Source organism: Hyla sarda, chromosome 1, assembly GCF_029499605.1.
Source record: "Hyla sarda isolate aHylSar1 chromosome 1, aHylSar1.hap1, whole genome shotgun sequence".
Classification (NCBI taxonomy): Eukaryota; Metazoa; Chordata; class Amphibia; order Anura; family Hylidae; genus Hyla; species Hyla sarda.
Genome location: NC_079189.1, coordinates 272,376,619 through 272,396,523, shown reverse-complemented (window position 1 = coordinate 272,396,523; position 19,905 = coordinate 272,376,619). Strand labels below are relative to the sequence as shown.

Here is a 19,905-nt window from a genome sequence, read left to right as displayed (position 1 = left end):
CTGCTAGGTGATTGGTTATATACCTATTTTTACATAATAAAGACCATCTATTGGATCCTATCTTCACTAGTCTTTTCTTTCCTTTCTCCCCTGTGCTTTTGAGGACTGGTTCACATAAATATTCTATATTTATAATTTTTTATATATTACATTAGGCCTTTCGGGTGAAGGCAACACCCTTAAGCTCAAGCACATTATTCTTTTTATCCTAAGTTAGCTACACATATTTTACATTTAAGTTTAAGACGCCATAGCGCCAAATCGAATTTATAAAGATCAAGTTTCTGTAAGTCAGCAGTTAGAGCTGATATGTGTGTTGTAATATCAGGTGAAGATGATGGCTTGTTCTGTCTGTGTAGCTCTGCGAGCTCAAACTGTGTAGACAATCGTTTCTCCCTGGTCTGTCGTCTATGGTGGGCTGACTGGCTCAAAAGAACCCCTCTAATTGTCGCCTTGAACGCGCACCACAATGTGTCAACGTTAGATACTGACCCAGTGTTCGTATCAAAATAAGACATAATAGCCTCATTTAAGCAGGGTTTTATGTAGGGTGGGAAAGAACGTAGGGGCTAGCTCGACATAGTGAGGCATGTGGGGAGGAAAAGGCCTCCTACATAGTAATGGAAATGGGGGCGTGATCAGACCAAGAAATAGTATGAATCTGTAATTTGGATATGGAGTCTAGGAGTGAGCGGCTCATTAAGAAAAAATCTATTCTAGTATAGACTGAATGTGGGTGGAAAAAAAAAGTAAAATCGTGGCTGCTAGGATTCTGAATCCTTCATATATTAAATAAAGCTTTACGGGACAGGGTGGTGAAAATGGGAGTGGGTTCAGAGTGTGGGACAGGAGAAGTGGAGTCTATAGAAGGCCAGAGGGTGGCATTAAAGTCACCCACCACAATCAGACGACACGCAGTGTAGAAGCTCGCAACCTTAGCTAGAACATGTTTGACAAAAGAATGTTGGCGACTGTTGGGAGCATATACTACTACTAAAGTATGCGGCACAGAATTGAGTGAACAATTTATAATTAGATACCGGTTACCGCTGTCCGCCGTCACCTCCACATTTGCGACTGCTATAGTATTTTTAATGGCCAAAGCCCCCCCCCCCCTTTTTTTTATGAACAGCATGGACAAAAAACATATGCAGAAAATTTTTATGGTGCAGCCTGGCAGAATCGGATTCTGACAGGTGCATTTCTTGCAGGCATAATATGTCTGCACCCAATCTCTTCGATTCAGCCCAAAGCAAGGAACGCTTAAAAGGGGAATTTAATCCTCTGACATTCAAGGAAACAATTTGCATGACCATGATGGAGGAGGGAAGGAGAGCAACAGTGGCATCTGGACAGCAATAAGGACGACAGTGATGCAAATAATTTGACACATAGAAGGTGTAGAAACAATCAACATTTCAGGTGTACCTAAAATATAATGCAAAAAAGGAAAAGCAATAAGAGGGAATAACTGGGGAGTAGAAAAAAATGCAACAGCAGTAAAGAGAAGTCATAGTGACCCCTGGAGAGGATCACGCCCCCTCAACGAAAGTCTATGGGAAGGGGGCGCAACAGCTGTCACGCCCCCTTCCCATAGACTTTCGTTGAGGGGGCGGGCATGACGTCACGAGGGGGCGGGCGTGACGTCACGAGGGGGCGGCCTCGAATACGGAAGCCCGCACACAGCGTTCGGAGTAATAAACTTCCGGACGCTGCAAGCGGAGCTCCGGAAGGCAGGGCAGTGGAGAACCCCTTTAATGAAAATACATTACTTAGATTTTTCGTTTTCCATAGTGAACTACTGACCAATCTTCTGAAACCTTTTGGAGAGGGGGGTTGGAGGATTCCCCTTCGTCTGGTACAGGCATGTAGAGATTCCAGGCATGGCAGCACTCAAGTAATGCCTCCGGTGTAGAGGCCACATGTTTAGTTCCTCCTTAAGAAACTATGATTTTTGTAGGGAATCCCCATTTGTAAGGTATTCCGTGAGCCCGTAGAAGAGAAGTACCTGCAGCAAATTCCCGGCACCTCGCCAAGGTGGCCGCAGACAAGTCAGCGAAGACAAATAGCCTTGAGAACCTGTCAAGAAAGTTGGAGGGGGTATGGGTAGCTACCGCCAGTCACTCCTTAATATGGAAAAAATGCAACCTTAGAATGACATCTCTGGGAGAGGTAGGCTGAATCGACTTCGGTTTGGGCAGGCGAATGACTGTTTAGGAGTAAGTCCTGTGCCGACACTGATGGGAGTAGTGCAGCGAAGAAGTCGGTAACATACCCCGTGAGATTTTCAGTTTTGACGTCCTCTGGGACTCTTCTGATGCGGAGGTTGTTACTCCGAGAACGATCCTCCAAATCTGCTAATTTGGCCTTGAGCGCAGACACTTCATCCTCCAGGGCATTAACACTGTCTACCACTGTGTTGTGCGCAGAGGTAAGCTCCCCCATCTTGTTTTCCTCATGTGAAGTGTGGGCTTCGAGCGTGTGCAGTTCCTGTTGAATACTGTTCACCGCTGAACGTATTTCACTCCGTATGGTGGAGGTCGGCCGCTACAGCCAGCTGGACCGCCTCCGTTAGAGCAGGGGAAGCGAGCAGGGGAAGCGAGCCATGGCTCAGCTCACTCAGGAACAACTAGCCAAGCTGGAGATATGAACCGGAGCAGGATTTAGCCGGTTTGTGCCGCTATAGAGCCGGAGACAGACGGAGCTCACTGATCAAGCATCCTCCGCCATGCGCGTCCAGGCCACGACCCCACCATGGGTACCATTTTAATTGTATTGACCCAGAGTATAAAGAAAACATGTAATAACACCCCCCCCCCCCCCCCCCCAATTTTTTTTTCTTCTAAATTATGATTTGTTTAAACTTCCTTAAAAAATATATATATTTTTGGGGTTTACCATACATTTTAGGGTAAAATGAGTCATGTCATTACAAAGTACAACTGGTCATGCAAAAAAACAAGCCCTCATATGGGTCTGTGAATGGAAAAATAAAAGAGTTATGGATTTTAGAAGGCTAGGAGGAAAAAACGAAAATGCAAATATAAAATTGGCTGTGTCTTTGAGGCCAAAATGGACTGTGCCCTTAAGGGGTTAAGAGACGCAATTCTTTTTTTTTTCATAGACGTCTATTTTTCTATAGTGATTTTTAAGATGATCTAATAAATGTAATAGTTTTTTTTTTTTTTTAATCTTCTTTTGGGGAGCTGGACATCTCATTCTTGGATTGCTGCTCTAGAAAAATATGCAGCAAATACAGCACGTGTGACCCTACCATTAAAGAACAGAAAAGGAAGGTGTAGAAGCCCAATGCATCAATTCTGCATTTGTTTTGACTTGGTTTTAATAACTCAGATAAGGCCCCCAAAACATCACATTATGTTGATATATCTGGATAATACATTTGGATAGCAGTTAAAAAAAATTCTTCTTCTTACCATGTTACTGTAATTAAAAACAACTTTTGACATCCCTATTTAAGTCCTTACACTCTATAGGACTGTGCACTTTGGGGCAGATATTATATAGCCCCTTTAAAAAATTTCTTAACAGATCTTTGGAAAACTGACCTGCCATATAGTGGTTTATGGCTGCAGGTTGTGCTTTGAGTGTTACTTGTTTGAGACCTTTGCCAGGCCTTGCTGTAAGAATCTTACAACCATTATATTTTCATTTGGAAAAAGTGATCTCAACAATTTCCACATTCTCTCATAACATTTTTTAGTTGCTAGCACTCTCTAAAGTACCAATCCATTAATCTAGAATCTGTTGATCTAGAAAGAACATGTTGTGGGAAAGATCTATATTAAGCAGTAACCAGGCTCTCCTCGGCCAATATGGTAGAATAACAATGGCTGGAGGATTATCCGTTTTGAGTTTCAGGAAGGTTCTTTAAATCAAAGCTGGATGTGGAAAGGCATAGACAAACTTCTTTTTCTATGCAGTGAGGCTGATGAGAGTGATTCAGGGAACACACAATTTCCATGTTTTGGCATCCTGCAAATATGTCGTACTCTACATAGTAACATTGTAACATAGTTTGTAAGGTTGAAAAAAAGACAAGAGTCCATTCCGTTCAACCTAAAACTCTACTGTGTTGATCCAGAGGAAGGCAAAAAAAAAAAAAAAAAAAAAAAAAAACATGAGGCTAATGCCACTTGGCCCATGACAGAGGAAAAATTATTTACAGACTCCAATATGGCAATACAAATAAATCCCTGGATTAATGTTCTATCCACAAAAGTCTAGTATTCATAACCTGTAATATTATACTTTTCCAGAAAACAACCAGACCCCCTTGAACTTGAGTCAGACCTCACAATATCATGGGGCAAAGAGTTCCATAGTCTCATTGCCCTTGCAGTAAAGATCTAAAGGGGAGAAAAGGGAGAGCACTTCTTGGTGTGATAAAAGAGAGATAATCAGTATAAAAGTGAAATAATACAGCAGTTCACCAGATGTGGTTGTGTAACGTCATACACTACAATGATAAATGCATCAAGAGGTAGTGTATCTACAGCCGGACTGGCTTCAAGGAGAACACCGGCTCCATGTGGCGCAGGATACAAGAGGAATTCCGGCGTTCTCCTTGAAGCCTTACAGTAAAGAATAAGGGTGAAACCTTCTTTCATTTAACAGAGAAAATCAACATACACTTACAGCATATTTCTTCTTGGTAAAGAAAATAAATTTCTTCTTTGTACATGAATTATTAAACTTTCTGTCATTTGCTTTGATTTCCCGAGAGTAATCTGCCAAAAAAAAAACATGTTGTTAGAAACAGAAGACAACTTAGTTAATTAAGTTTACAAACTATACCCAGGTAATGACCGAAGAGTAACTAATACTAATAATTCATATTAATAACAAGAACTAAGATATGTGTCCTTGCTATGCTGTTGACATTTTGTATGGACAGTATGTCAAACCTGAAGAAAGACCAGTTAATTGTCAGAAGGGAGAAGAAAGGGGAAAGCCACAGGTGGCTCAACAGGCATAATGCTACATATCTTATTTAAATGTATGTTGCTTTGTTTTTTTTGTTGTTTTTTCTTCAAATAAACAAAAAAGAATATATTGCAGGAGGCACAAACCTGAGGGAAACAGACCCTTATTGACAGACAATAAGTAGAAATTGTATTTTAACGCTATTGACAATGTATTAACACTGGCCATTTAACTTTATTCTAAAGGTCAGTACAATTATAGTGATACTAAATGTATTACGTTTTTATGTTTTGCTACTTAAAAAAATTTTTTTACATGCTTTGTATCGCTATATTCTGGCTCATAATAATTTTAAGAGCTTATTTGCTGAGATAGATGTAGTTTTTATTGGTTCAATTATGAGGTAGATGAGACTTTTATTGCTTTTAACCCATATTTTTTTTTTTTAAAACAAGGACACCAAAAGTTGGCAATTCTGGCAGTGGGTTTATTTTTTATGGCAATCGCTCCCTCATAAGATGTGAAAAAGTGATATTTTAATAGCTGAGACACTTTCACACACACAACAATACCTATTATGGATATTTTTTTATAGTTAAATTATTTAAATACAAAAAGGAATTTTTGTACATTTTAAAACCTTTTCTTTCTTAATCATCCTTTCTGAACCAACCCTGGGGATATGCAATCACATGAATGCTAAGGTATTACAATGCACTGTCATTTTGTTTTTCTCTTATTATATCCAGGTTTGGTATAATAAGAGAAAAGCAAAATCACAGGCTAGATTTCCTTTCCTTTTGTTTTCCGCAAAAATGCCACATTTTTTTTGAGTGGAAAAATGCCATGACCAGATGTGAGCTGAAAGCTGACATTTTTGTTCCTCCATTTCTTCAATAAAAATCCTTGAATCTCATGATTCTTTGTTATGATAAAAGCACACAGGGAAAAACTTAAACCCCCTTAAGGACTCAGGGCGTACCTGAACATCCTGAGTCCGCTGCTGTTCTATAACGCAGGGCCACAGCATGCAAAAAAAAAAAGTTAAAAAAAATGAAGATCATTTAAACCCTTCCCTAATAAAAGTTTGAATCACCCACCTTTTCCCATTAAAATAAATAAACTGTGTAAATAAAAATAAACATATGTGGTATCGCCGTGTGCGGAAATGTTCGATTTATAAAGATATATCTTTAATTAAACTGCATGGTCAATGGCGTGCGTGCAAAAAAATTCCAAAGTCCAAAATAGCGTGTTTTTGGTCACATTTTATATAATGAAAAAATGAATAAAAAGCGATCAAAAAGTCCGATCAATACAAAAAAATGGTACCGCTGAAAACTTCAGACCATGGAGCAAAAATTGAGCCCTCATACCACCCTGTAAGCGGAAAAATAAAAAAGTTAGAGAGGTCAGAAGATGACAATGTTAAACGTATAATTTTCCTGCATGCAGTTAGGATTTTTTCCAGAAGTACGACAAAAATAAATCTAAGTAGGTTTATCGCACAATGATTTTTTTTCTTTCATTTCGCTGTAGATTTTTGGGTAAAATGACTGATGTCATTACAAAGTAGAATTGGTGCCGCAAAAAATAAGCCATCATATGGATTTTTAGGTGCAAAATGATATTTTAAATGTAAGGAGGAAAAAACGAAAGTGCAAGAACGGAAAAACGCTGAGTCCTTAAGGGGTTAAAAAAGACAAGACTCGGGGGGCGTGGCTAGCCATGCTAGGAGAAGGTCACTAGCCTGCTGAGCTCCTTGTCCATGGCCAAGCAAATAGGGGAAAACCCTCATCCACATGCGTCCCAAGAGATCTGGACACAGCCAAAAGTCGAGGGCACCGACCCTGACATTGCCAGTCCCCATTTCTAACTTCTTTAGCCCCTTGCAGGGACGGGAGGATCCCATGGGGCCCATGACAGTGCTCTCCAAGATGGTTGCGGCACCAGCATCTAAGGCCGCTCTAAACCACTCCCGCCAGTGACGAGGAGAAGCGCAGCCAGCTCGGCAAGAGCTGCTGCACAGGACAGGAGGCTGCAAGCACTGACCGACCTACCTGTTAGGACCTCGGCAGCACAGAAGAGGGGACCGGCGGGTAAGGACTCTGCTGCGGGTGCTTCGGCCGGAAGTCAGGGCACCCTGCCTGGGGAAGCGGCCTCCACTCCGGGACTTCTCCTAAACACAGAGGTTTCGCGTGCTGTGCCGCGGCTCTCCACCACAGACAACCACGAGAGTCGGATGGAGCGCGGTGCGCGCCCTGTACAGACTGCCCCTCCACTGCACTTGGAGATCCCCACCTGCCGCTGTCGCCGCGTACCGGCATGGAGGGAGCACCGAGGAGAGATGGACAGACGCTACTCATTACTGCACATGGCGAGGTAGGACCGAGGGGGGATGTCCCCTCCCCGCACCCCTGGTTCCCCTGAGGATGGAGAAATGTCCCCTTCCCAGAGTATCCCCTCCATCTTTCACAGCCCCAGAGACTCCCAGAGCTCCCAGCTGTCCCACTCTGAGGCAGGGAGAGGACCAGTAATGCGACCCGACCTCATGGACCCTGGAGTTTTCCCCTCAATGTCAGCCTCGGGGGCTGTTTGGGGAGCTGTTGCCCCTGCTCCTTTGCTGACTCCTGCATCAGGACTGCCTGTATCCTCTGCAGTGCACCAGGGGACACCTGTGAGCCTTTCCCCAGCTGTGTGCTCTATTGTTCCACCGCAGTTTCTCCATGTCGCCTTGCTAAAGGGGCACCCCCAACTCCAAGCACTCCTGGCACTTCTACCGACCAAAAGTGATCTATCAGCGATGGCTCTGGACTTCATGCCTGGTGCCAGGAATTACAACCTGTAATGCAAGATTTGTCTGATCTACAGGAAAAGGTGAAAGCCCTTGAGGACTTTCGGGCCACAGCGCTTGATACCATGAGAGATATACAATCTTCCCTCGCTGCTCAGGCCTCTACACAATGTGCGTTAGCAGATCATCTGGACGATGTAGAAAATAGAAGCCGTAGGAACAATATTCGTATTCTGGGCCTCCCTGAGGCCACAAGGGGCCAGGACTTATTTCACACTGTCATGGGATATTCAACTTGCTGCTGGGGCGCCCGCGGGACACCCACATTGAACTTGATCGCGTACATAGAGCACTCAGAGCCCCGAGTACGGACCCCTCTCGTCCACGTGATGTCATCTGCAGAGTCCACAAGTACACTCTGAAGGAACAGATCATGCTCAAAGTGAGGCAACGCGGAGATGTGGACTTTGACGGAGCGATCTTACAGTTATACCCGGACTTATCCAGGCGCACCCTGCGTCAGAGGGCACTCCTCCGACCTCTCCTGCAAGAGCTCCAGAACCGGAACTTGCCCTACAGATGAGGCTTCGCGTTTGCCCTACATGTTACAGCTGGAGATGTGACTGCTTCCTTGCGTGAGCCGAGGGACTTACCGTCTTTCCTATCCTCACAGTGCTTGCCGCCCTTGTCTCTGCCGGAGTGGGACAATTTCCTAAAGGACCCTTATCCTGCACCCCCGGTCCTCAGACCTTTCCAGCGACTGCCAGTTAGACGACCTAACCCGGGCTGGCCGCAACCCCAACGCCACAGGAGATCCAGACGTACCTCCTCGGGAACCACTCCAGAAGACTGAGAGACTGGATTTGATGTTTGATTTTTCATTTTTATTATAAATTTTTTCTATTGATGGACTTTGTTCTACTATTACGGTCCAGCCCTCGCTTAGTATGCAGAGTAGTGCATTATAATTGATTGTTCCCCCCCCCCCCTGCACACCCCTCCTCGTATCCCCAGTTGCCTGCCCCCCCAATACCATCCCCCTCCCCCTTTCTCTTCTCGCCCCCCCCTTCCTCCCCCCACCCTCCTCCTCTGCCCCGCCCTCTTACTCCCGCAACCACTTCGTCCTCCCTAGCCTCTTTGCCCCAGCAGTTCTCTACCAGCCCCCCCTTTTTCCCCCCTCCCCCCCCCCTCCGCCAGGATGCCAGTAGCCAACTCCACTACAACTCTCGCAGGTCCCCTCCTCCGCCCATTCCGCTCCCCCTTGTCTGTCCTCCTCCCCCCACTCCCGTTCCCCTTCCTCTCCTTGCCCTTACCCCTCCTTCCCACGCATTCCCCCTCTTTTCTGCCCCCTACCCCTGCTGTCCCTTCGCCCTCCTACACCTCTTTGCCCCAGCAGTTCTTTCCCAGCCTCCCTCTCCCACCTCCCCATTGGGATGCTAGTCGACCCCTCCTCCACGGCTCTTGCAGATCCCCTATTCCACCCAATCCTCTTCTCCTTGTCCCGTTGCCACGACTCTGTAACCCCTGGCCCCGTTCCCCCTTTCTCTGCCTAGAGTACAGTTACATTTACTCCTCCTTTCTTGCTCTCTAGTTCTCTTACACCCTTCTTCCACACTTTCCCCTACCATATGCCTCATGTGACCCACCTGTAGGGTCACTTTCATTGTCTCGCCACGGCCGTGGACGGACATTTATATGTAAACTAGTTCGAACCCACCTCAGCGCTGCTGAGACTATTGACCTAGGTGCCCTTGTATTGTAGGCATAGCCTTACCCCACTTAGGGCTGGTGTAGGTTTCAGACACCTGTTAGGCAGACGATTTTTTCTGCCCCTAGTACTACTTTGCAGGCTCTTGCGCTTGCTTTTTTTGGTTACTTGTTATTTTTTGTGTGTTCTGTCTCTCTGATCCTAATTTCTGTTTTCTCTTTTCTTTTTCCTTTCAGCTGGACTAGTAACTCGCCTCCCGCCAGGACCCCGTCGCTGTGTCCCACTGCTCTTCGCTCTACGGCTGACATTCACAGAACCATTCCAGAAAAGAGGTCGCAAATACTCTACCATATGCACAAACTCAAGGTCAGGCTTTTATGTTTACAGGAGACCCATTTTAAAACAGGCCATGTCCCGGATAGGCTTAGTAGATACTTCACCACCTGGTTCCATGGCACCAACCCGGACTCCCACTCAAAGGGAGTGTCCATTGGTATACACCGGTCACTTCAGTGTACAGGCAGTCCGGGCGGATCCGAATGCTCGCTATCTCTTTATCCGTGGAACCATTTTGGACCAGGTGGTGACAGTGGCGACGGTCTATGCCCCTAATAGCGGCCAGGTGCCCTTTCTAGTAGCGACCCTAGAGGAACTCTCCCAATTTGCCCGGGGTATGGTGCTGCTTGGTGGGAACTTTAATGTCCCGATTCACCCCCTGCTTGATGCGTCCACACGTAGATCGGCAATCTCGTACCGCCAACTGAGTAGACGTAAGAGGCTCTTGCACTCTTTACAGCTGTGTGACGTGTGGCGCCTCCAGCATCCGGGTGATCGGGACTATACGCACTTTTCCTCCCCTCATAGTTCATACAGCCGATTGGACTACGTCTACCTTTCACACTACCATTTACCTAGATTATCCTCCTCACAAATTGGCAGCCTCTTCCTATTCGATCACGCCCCGGTTTACTGTACTGTGATGATTCCTTCCCTGAGCACCCCAAGGTTTTCATGGCATTTAAATGAGTCCCTTCTCCTGGACACCCTATGCCTGTCGGACCTGAAGGCGGCGATCACACACTTTCAGTCCGACCACGCAAATGACCAGACATCTCTGCCGGTTCAATGGGAGGCTCTTAAAAGTGTGTTACGAGGTGTCCTGATCAGTCATGGCTCCCGGCTTAAGAGAGAGAGGGCAGCCAAGCTGAAGCGCCTCCTTGTGACGCTCCATGATTTGGAAGCCTTACACAAACAAACTTTATTGGAGTCCACGCTGAGGGAACTCACCAAAATTCGTCATGAAATTCGTTCTCTTATGGACGATTTCCTTAGACAGTATAGTCAGAAATGCGCTAAGTCATTTTATGAATGGGGTAATAAACCGGGCAGGCAGTTGGCCAGGGCGCTCCGTGAGAAAAGATCGGCGTTATTCATCCCATCCATAACTACCCCATCAGGTGTCAAATCATACCTCACTACTGACATACTTAGGGCATTCGAAAAATACTACTTTGACCTCTACAATCTTCCAGCCCCGTCGTCACCCCCTCCACTACCTTCTCTATCACTGGGTGACTACATTCAGAGAACGGCCCTTCCTAGACTGTCGGAGGACGATATAGCGGCCTTGGAGGCCCCGTTCTCTGAAGAGGAGGTCGCGAGGGCAATATCGAACCTTCCCTCGGGCTAAAGCCCGGGACCGGATGGGTACACGGCCAAGTTCTTCAAGTCCCTGAGAGAGTGCCTGCTCCCTATACTCTGTAGGACGTTTAATAGCATCGCCCCAGACCTGGGCTTTCCCACCGCATCACTCAACGCCTATATCACGGTTATTCCCAAAGAAGGTCGTGACCCGGGCCTTTGCGCTAGTTACCGCCCCATATCTCTTCTGAACGCTGATATCAAACTGTTCGCCAAACTACTGACGGATCGTCTGGCGTTGGTCCTTGGCCCCCTAGTCCCCCCTGATCAGTCCGGATTCATGCGCTCCCGGGAGGCACGAGATAATACTGTTCGTGCCTTCTCAATGATCGACAGAGCTACTGCTCTCAGGAATCCGTTGCTGCTCCTTTCTCTCGACGCCGAGAAGGCGTTCGACAGGGTGGACTGGGGATTCAGGAGAGCAACGCTGGAACAAATTGGCCTGGGTCCCTCAATGATGGGGCGTGTGACGGCCCTGTAACGGTGTCCTCAGGCTCGCGTGCGAGTTAACGGGTCTCTGTCTTCCCCAATACCCATCCGGAATGGAACGTGCCAGGGGTACCCGCTCTCCCCCCTTCTGTACATATTATGTATGGAGCATTTACTGATAGCTCTCAGATCTAACCGGAACATCAAGGGATTTACCCTGGGGGGGAGGCGGGCATCTCTGCTCTGCGTTTGCGGACGACCTCCTCCTCTACTTGGCCTCCCCGTGCACCTCCCTGTCAGCGGCACTGACTGCCATACGACAATACTCCCACTACAGCAACCATAGGATTAACATGTCCAAGAGTGTGGCTCTACCTGTGGCCCTCCCGATGGATACTGTAGCGAGATTGAAGAGGGATCACCTTTTTCATTGGGCTACTAAGTTCTTTAAATACTTGGGCGTACATATCCCTTTGGATCCTGGAGATGCTTTTGCCCTGAATTTCCAGGCTCTGTCGGCGACCCTAGATGGTGACTTACTGGACGACTGGCACCTTCTCCTGGTTAGGGCGTGCTAATATTGTTAAAATTAATTTCCTCCCCCGCTTGCTGTATTTATTTCAGACGATTCCTATAGCGCTCCCGCGTTCCTACTTTCATAAACTTAACAAGATTATACGCTCTTTCATATGGGCGGGTCGGGATCTCTAGCCGGGTCCTGGTCAGGAGGAAGCAGGCAGGTGGTCTGGCGATTCCTGACTGTCAGGCTTATTATGTAGCGGCTACTCTGACCAAACTCCTAGACTTCATCAAAGGTCGCGGCTCTAAGCAATGGATTTTGCTGGAGGCGCATGGTGAAGTCACGGATTTAGCCTGGTATCCTTTGTTGCCCCCAAGCTCATACTCCCCGCGAGTGTTGGAGGCACTGCCCTGGGTGTCCAGGGAATTGGTAGTAGCCCTGAACAGATATTTGAGGAGATCTCAGATTATAGCGACTGATGGCCCACTGACCCCGATCCTCGGTAATCCTAGTTTCCCGCCGGGAATGACATCTGACTCCTTCCTGGGCCTTTCCTCGCCCCCGTCCCTACCCATTAGGTGTTTCCTCAACGGGACACAGCTGAAGCCCTACACGGAACTAGTTCCGACACACCTTCAGACGCCACTTAGACAGATGCAATACCTTCAACTGAGACACTTCATTGCCACTGCAGGGCGCTCCTTACAGTTAGACCGACCCCTCCTTCCTTTTGAGCAACTGTGTGTTTCTTCCTCCCTGGTACGTAAAACAGTCTACCATGTGTACGGCCTTCTTATAGAAGAGTCGGCTAGACAACCCCCCAAATTTGAAGCAGCCTGGGAGGAGGAACTACACACCACTATTGCTCGTTCTGACTGGACGTCAGCCTATGTCATGTGTCATAAGATGTCTATATCTTGCAGGGCGCAGGAAACCAATTTTAAGATCCTGGCTAGGTGGTATTGGGTTCCAGCCTTGCTGCATAAATTCTATCCTACGGTATCCGATCTTTGCTGGCGCTGTGGTGCAGATACGGGGACCATGACCCATATCTAGTGGTCCTGCCCCTCCCTCACAACCTTTTGGTCGACTGTAATCGCCCGAATTGAGGCGGTGACGGGGGTGACGTACCCCATTGACCAGAAGGGACTTCTCCTGTCCGTATTACCTACCTCCAGAAAATCCCCCGCTAGACTTCTGGCCAACATGATGCTCATGGTCAGTGATACCCAAGAAATGGAAGGACTGTAATCCCCCGACAATTACTGAGTGGTATAAGGAAATCCTGTTTGTGAGCCGTATGGAGGAACTAATGGCCGACTCGAACGGCCGTACTGCTAGGTATACATTGATATGGGGTCCGTGGCTTAATTCTCTCGATACCCAGCTCTATAGGGAGGATTAGCGAGCCTGACCTAACCCCCCCCCCTCATTGTGAGGGACCTCTTCTCCGGAACTGTATGTCATGTAAAAGGCCAATGAGAATATCCGGGGACACGGGATCCTGGTGGTGACCGCGACATAGGTCTCAAGTAAGTGCCTTAACTGCAGTCTAGAGAAATTCTGTTACCTCTAGTTCCAGCTCTCCCGACTTTGACTTTGCTGTTTACTTTCGTTCTTTTGCTCTCTTTCTTTCTTTTTTTCTTTTTTCTTTATTGCCCACTTCTCCGCTCCCCCATCCCTCTTTCTCGAATCTACCTGATCACTCCTATGTTTATTCCCTGATTTTGTTATTTTGCCTCTATTGGTGATGTGTTGCTATCTGATGTTTAAACAACATGACTGGATTGCAGATGTTTCCACTTAACTACAGCACTTCCATCTGATGATGTATAGCTACAGCTGTGGTAGTTGCGGCTGCCGCCCCTTGTTTTTGTACTGCTGTTCTTGCTGTCACGGTCGTGGTTTGTATTTCTGGTTTAATCAATAAAGCATTGTTTAAATGTAAAAAAAAAAAAAAAAACGACAAGACTCAAACCCGCTTTTTACAGCATATACGACATCTTGGAGGTGCAAAATGTCTTACATTTTTCTTCCTTGAAAAATTTTATTCCTGGAGTGTGTAGGCAGCACATAATGGGTTAAAGTTCATTCCCCACCACGATTTTTAGGCCGTGTCAAAAATAGGATTCCCTACGATGCTGACTACGATCGGGTCCGCAGCCCTATACAAGTTAAAGGGTCCGTATCTGTCCATGCACAAATATGATTTCAGACTATTTGAGCTTCTGAAATCCTTTCTGTGCATCGGAGGTTTGAATCGTGACATGAATCCAGCTTACTCAATTGATTCCAGAGGCTGAAAAGGATGAGATGTTACACATTTAGGCTATGTTCACACCTCGGAATGACTGCATGGAAAAATCTCTGTGCCATTTGAGATTTGAGTTGGTCTGCTTGTTCTGTGAAAGATGCTTGGTTGCTGTTAATTTTCTTGACCTGCAAAAACTGGCTATAAGAGAGTGCTCTTTTTGTATGGACGGGATGGTAGGAATCATAATGTAAATATAACAGGGGGGCTGAAGGTTTCCTGTATCCTGCAGTGTGCAACTGCAAGTCCTTTTTTGAGACGACAACGTCTAAAAAAGCAAGTTCTTGCTCGTTGTATACTGAGGGGAAAGCCACGTTCATTGTATTGCCAGTGTTTAGATACAGGACAAATTGCTCAAAGCTTTCTTTGCCCCCTTCCCAAACCATAAAAATATCGTTAACGTACCGCGTGTACGATTCAATGTACCTGAGGAAGAGGTTGGTTCTGGAGTAGATCATTTTGGCTTCCAGCACAGCCAGGAATATGTTGGCAAAGGTACAGGAGACCGGCGTGCCCATAGCTGTGCCGGTCTCCTGTTGGTACCATGTTCCATCGAATTGGAAGAAGTTGTCAGTCAAAACCAATTGAAGGCCCTCAGTGATGAATTTGGTGTACGCTTCCGATTTGTTGGCCGTACTGCAAAATTCAGCAATGGCCTGGATACCGGCCCCATGGGGAATTCTCATATATAATGACTCTACATCAATAGACCCATGTGCATCTCCTTCCTCAACTTGGATTTCTTTCACGCAGGCTAGGAAATCGTTTGTGTCCCTTGGATACGACGGACTGTCCAAGAGAATCGGGTGCAACAACCAGTCCAAGTATTGGGACAGGTATTCACTGACCCAACCGATGCCTGAAATTATAGGCCTGCCCGGTGGTCTCTCGATGCTCTTGTGTACCACTGTGGCCTCAAGGGATTATCCGGAAGCAGTTTGGGATAACAGATCTGATTCCACTTTTTGCCTGAGAAAGGTTTGTAGTTGGGAGAGCACTTTAGCACTGGGGTCTGAGGATATTTACCGATATGTGGCCAAGTCTGAGAGCTGACGGAGGGCCTCATCTTGGTACTGTTTTGCTGACATAATTACTGTACTGTTTCCCTTATCAGCTTTTTTAATGACCAAGTCTTTTCTGTTATTCAGCCAGTCCAACGCTCTTTTTTCCTTTTTTGATAAATTAACTTTGGGTTTGGGGTAGATTAGAACCTTCACGTCATTAAGCACCTCCGTGAAAAAAAGATCCAAACTTCTGCCGCTCTGTATAGGGGGCCAGAATTTGGATTTCTTAACCCCCTGAACTCTGTGAGTTCCATTGTAGTGGTACCCAGGGGGACCTCAGGATGCTCAGGATGTTCTAGATCCCTGGTTTCTGTGGGATTGGAGGCAAAATACACGCTGAAACCAAGTGTTCCAAGCACGGCAGGAATTTCCCCTTCTTTCCATTCCATTTTGCACTCTTTTTGGTGAAAGAATTTATGCAAAGCCATCTTTCTCACTTCTTTATGCAGATTGATCTCAAAATCTGTCCAGTAGAATGGCTCCGTTATACAGTAATTCAGTCCTATTCTCAAAAGAGAGATGCAACTAGGTGGGGAGAATGTACAAGTCTCGGATCTAGTCACATGTAGAACTAAATTTGTAGTTTACACTCAAATAAAGGAAGACCCGGCACCACCTCTGTAAGCACTTAGGATATAGCTATATATTCGGTTTCCCTGTATCTTCCCTTGCAACTGCTGGAGGGACTTCCGTGGTGCTCTACTTCAAGGCAAGTCCAATCAATATATATGTAGCAGAGAAATAGAAAAACGGAGCAACTCACCACACCGACCCAGGTATACTTTGCAAGTGGTTTCTTTATTCCATGTCTTCAAACATAGAAAACAAGCAGGGGAGAGTGAACATAGGACGCGCGGGTACCCTCTCGGTGACGGGACCGTTTGGCGCCGAGGCGCTTCGTCAGACCGGGAAAGTGAGGTCACGGTAAGGGGTGTGCTTTAAAACAGGTAAGGCCCAGTGACGCTGCAGGTAGACTGCAGGTCATTGGCTCCTTACTCAGGTACAAAAACATATTACAAAATGTGTTGTACAAACATTAAAAGCAGCTTCCTAACATGCGAATAAATAGTACAATATAATTACATTTTATAATAGTGCACCATATTCCTGTTTCTCATTAAGCCCGAGTGGGCAAGTGGCATCCATCCGGATAATCCATCTGGCCTCGCTTTTCAGGAGTTGTTAGTGTCTATTCATACCTCTAGGGGCATTGTCAACACGTTCTATCCCTGCAAATTTGATATCATCGGGGTTATTATTATGGTATGTGCGCATGTGGGCGATAAGGCGGGGTGCCCCTACTCCAGTGGATAATGACTAAAGATGCTCTCTAACTCTATGATAGAGGGGCCGGATAGTTTTCCCCACATAAAATCGCCCACATGTGCAGATTAAACAATAGACTACATAATTTGTCTTACAGGTAAAAAATAGTTTTAGCTGAATATCACACCCACCTAACTTTATCACATTACCCTTCAGATTATTTCTGCATTGTTTACAAGAACCGCAAGAAAAATTACCTACAGGTCTCCAATCCATAACAACATTAAATCCAATAGTTACACATCGTAAAAATAAAACTATTCAGGATTTTTATAACAAAAAGAAAAAAAGTAAAAAACCTAATACAAATTGGCTAACAGATTCTAGACCTGTAGGTAATTTTTCTTACGGTTCTTGTAAACAATGCAGAAATAATCTGAAGGGTAATGTGATAAAGTTAGGTGGGTGTGATATTCAGCTAAAACTATTTTTATTTATGTAGTCTATTGTTTAATCTGCACATGTGGGCGATTTTATGTGGGGAAAACTATCCGGCCCCTCTATCATAGAGTTAGAGAGCATCTTTAGTCATTATCCACTAGAGTAGGGGCACCCAGCCTTATCGCCCACATGCGCACATACCATAATAATAACCCTGATGATATCAAATTTGCAGGGATAGAACATGTTGACAATGCCCCTAGAGGTATGAATAGACACCAACAACTCCTGAAAAGCGAGGCCAGATGGATTATCCGGACGGATGCCACTTGCCCACTCGGGCTTAATGAGAAACAGGAATATGGTGCGCTATTATAAAATGTAATTATATTGTACTATTTATTCACATGTTAGGAAGCTGCTTTTAATGTTTGTACAACAAATTTTGTAATATGTTTTTGTACCTGAGTAAGGAGCCAATGACCTGCAGTCTACCTGCAGCGTCACTGGGCCTTACCTGTTTTAAAGCATAACCCTTCCCGTGACCTCACTATCCCGGTCTGACAAAGCGCCTCAGCACCAAACGGTCCCGTCACCGAGAGGATACCCCCGCGTTCTACGTTCACCCTCCCCTGCTTGTTTTCTATATTTGAAGACATGAAATAAAGAAACCACTTGCAAAGAATACCTGGGTCGGTGTGGTGAGTTGCTCCGTTTTTCTATTTCTCTGCTACATATATATAAATTTGTAGTTTATTGTATACAGTGCCCTTACGGACACTTACGTCGGATGCACTGTCCGCCCAATGTTCATACACTTTAGAGAACATGTCAGACTCTCCAGGAGAGAAGAAGGTGTACCGAGACTGGCAGAACATCTTAAAACTGCACATGTTGGCAACCCTGCGGTCCTGTCATTTTTTGGTCTGGAAACTGTCATGAACATCCCCAGAGGTCTTACAAGACAGACCTTTCTGCATCAAAGAGAAGCACGCTGGATATCTCGGCTGGGAGTCACCGGACCCCTGGGTTTTAATGAGCGCAATGAGTTTAGTGCATTTATATAACCACTTTCTATTTTTGCTTTTGCATGTACATCTTTAATAACTTTCCCCCTTTGTTACCCCTCCCTCCCTCTCTCTCCCCCGATCTCCCTTTCTTCTTCCAAATACTCACCTATATGGGTCTTTACCTCAACCATTGTGTGGTGGTTACCAGGCACAGCTGCAGGATATAAGTACCTGCTTTCGGCAGTGCTGGAGTACCCCATGCAGCAGCCGCCTGTCAGCAGCGTCATGTTGCCTGGCAACGATGCATCAGCTGATCCATGACCAGGGTAGCAGGCTACTTAACAAACACTGTGAGCATCACTGGTGGGCGTGACCAAGCGGAGAACCCGCTAAACGGGACAGTCGTTCCACGAGCTCGGCCGAGCTCAACCTTCCTCCTCTTCCCGACCCGAACTTCTGTATTCCACGTAACCCCTGGAATAAAGTTACCTCTTCTTTGGCATGAAACCGGGTGAGTGAGTTATATGTACTGTCTTCCTTGCTGTTACACTATGTGTTCCATGTAAGCGCACCCCTGACATCATTGCCGCACGTAGCCCATGTAACCCCCCTGCGTCTGTCCCCTACCCGTTTTTTATGTGAGTATAATAAAAGAAGATATTTAAGAAGACTGGTGAGTGCCGGCTATCATTTTCGCCTCTTACTTGTTGGATATATATGAACGTCTATTGCTAGCCAGAGCACCACTGTCACTTGTGCACTACCAGTGCAAGCGTTGCCCAGAGAGACTGCACTTAATCCCCGTACAACACAGTGCCGTATGCACACTTACCATATGAATCATTGCCGCACCACCCGTCCATTCGCATACAGCCCAACTTTAGCAACTTACGAGATCACCCAAACACACTACAGTGCCGGCTCTCTATCTATTGCTCCCGCATATAGTGGTTTATGGCTGCAAATTGTACTTTGAGCATTACTTGTTTGAGACCTTTGTCCAGACCTTGCTGTAAGAATCTTAAAAATAGAGCACCATTATATCTTCATTTGGAAAAAGTTATCTCAACAATTTCAATATTCTCTCATAACATTTTTTTAGTTTCTGGCTTGCCAGCACTCTCTAAAGTACCAATGACATCATCCGTTTAAAGGGGTATTCCAGGAAAGAAAACTTTTTTTTTTTTTTTTCAACTGGCTCCAGAAAGTTAAACATATTTGTAAATTACTTCTATAAAAAAATATCTTAAAGGGGTACTCTGGTGGACAACTTTTTTTTTTTTAATCAACTGGTGCCAGAAAGTTAAACAGATTTGTAGATTATATTCAATAGTAGAGAAAAAAACTCGGCACAGCTCGCCTAATTATTAGCACCTGACATCCAATGCCTCTGCTGGCTCAACCACGTCTGATGGTGCTCACTGGTAATAGCAAAGTCCAATGCAAATATTCAATAGAAAAGAGAAAAGAAAACCAGGGCAACTCACCAAATACGTAAACTTCAAGCTTCTTTATTAATCCATGAAGGGTATAAACAGTGCAAGACACGGGTGGACAGAGCACAGGGGGACGTTAGTTCGGGGTTACGGTGCCGTTTCGCAAGATATGCTTCAACTGGCCGACATCGTCTTCCAGCCGGAAACACATTTAAATAACCCTCCCCTCCGTTGTCATAGAAATGAACCAAACAAAAGGTAAGTGCAATTAAAATGTT

At 45.7% G+C, this 19,905-nt stretch overlaps 1 protein-coding gene across 1 annotated transcript in view; it reads right to left on the bottom strand.

Moving 5' to 3' along the window:
* ATP8B3 (ATPase phospholipid transporting 8B3) overlaps window positions 1-19,905 on the bottom strand; it is a 1,029,241-nt gene that overhangs the window by 946,341 nt on the left and 62,995 nt on the right. Inside the window, exon 4 of the mRNA XM_056572418.1 lies at window positions 4,660-4,751. Within this exon, the coding sequence (XP_056428393.1) occupies window positions 4,660-4,751 (92 nt within the window). The remainder of the gene's footprint in view (window positions 1-4,659; window positions 4,752-19,905) is intronic.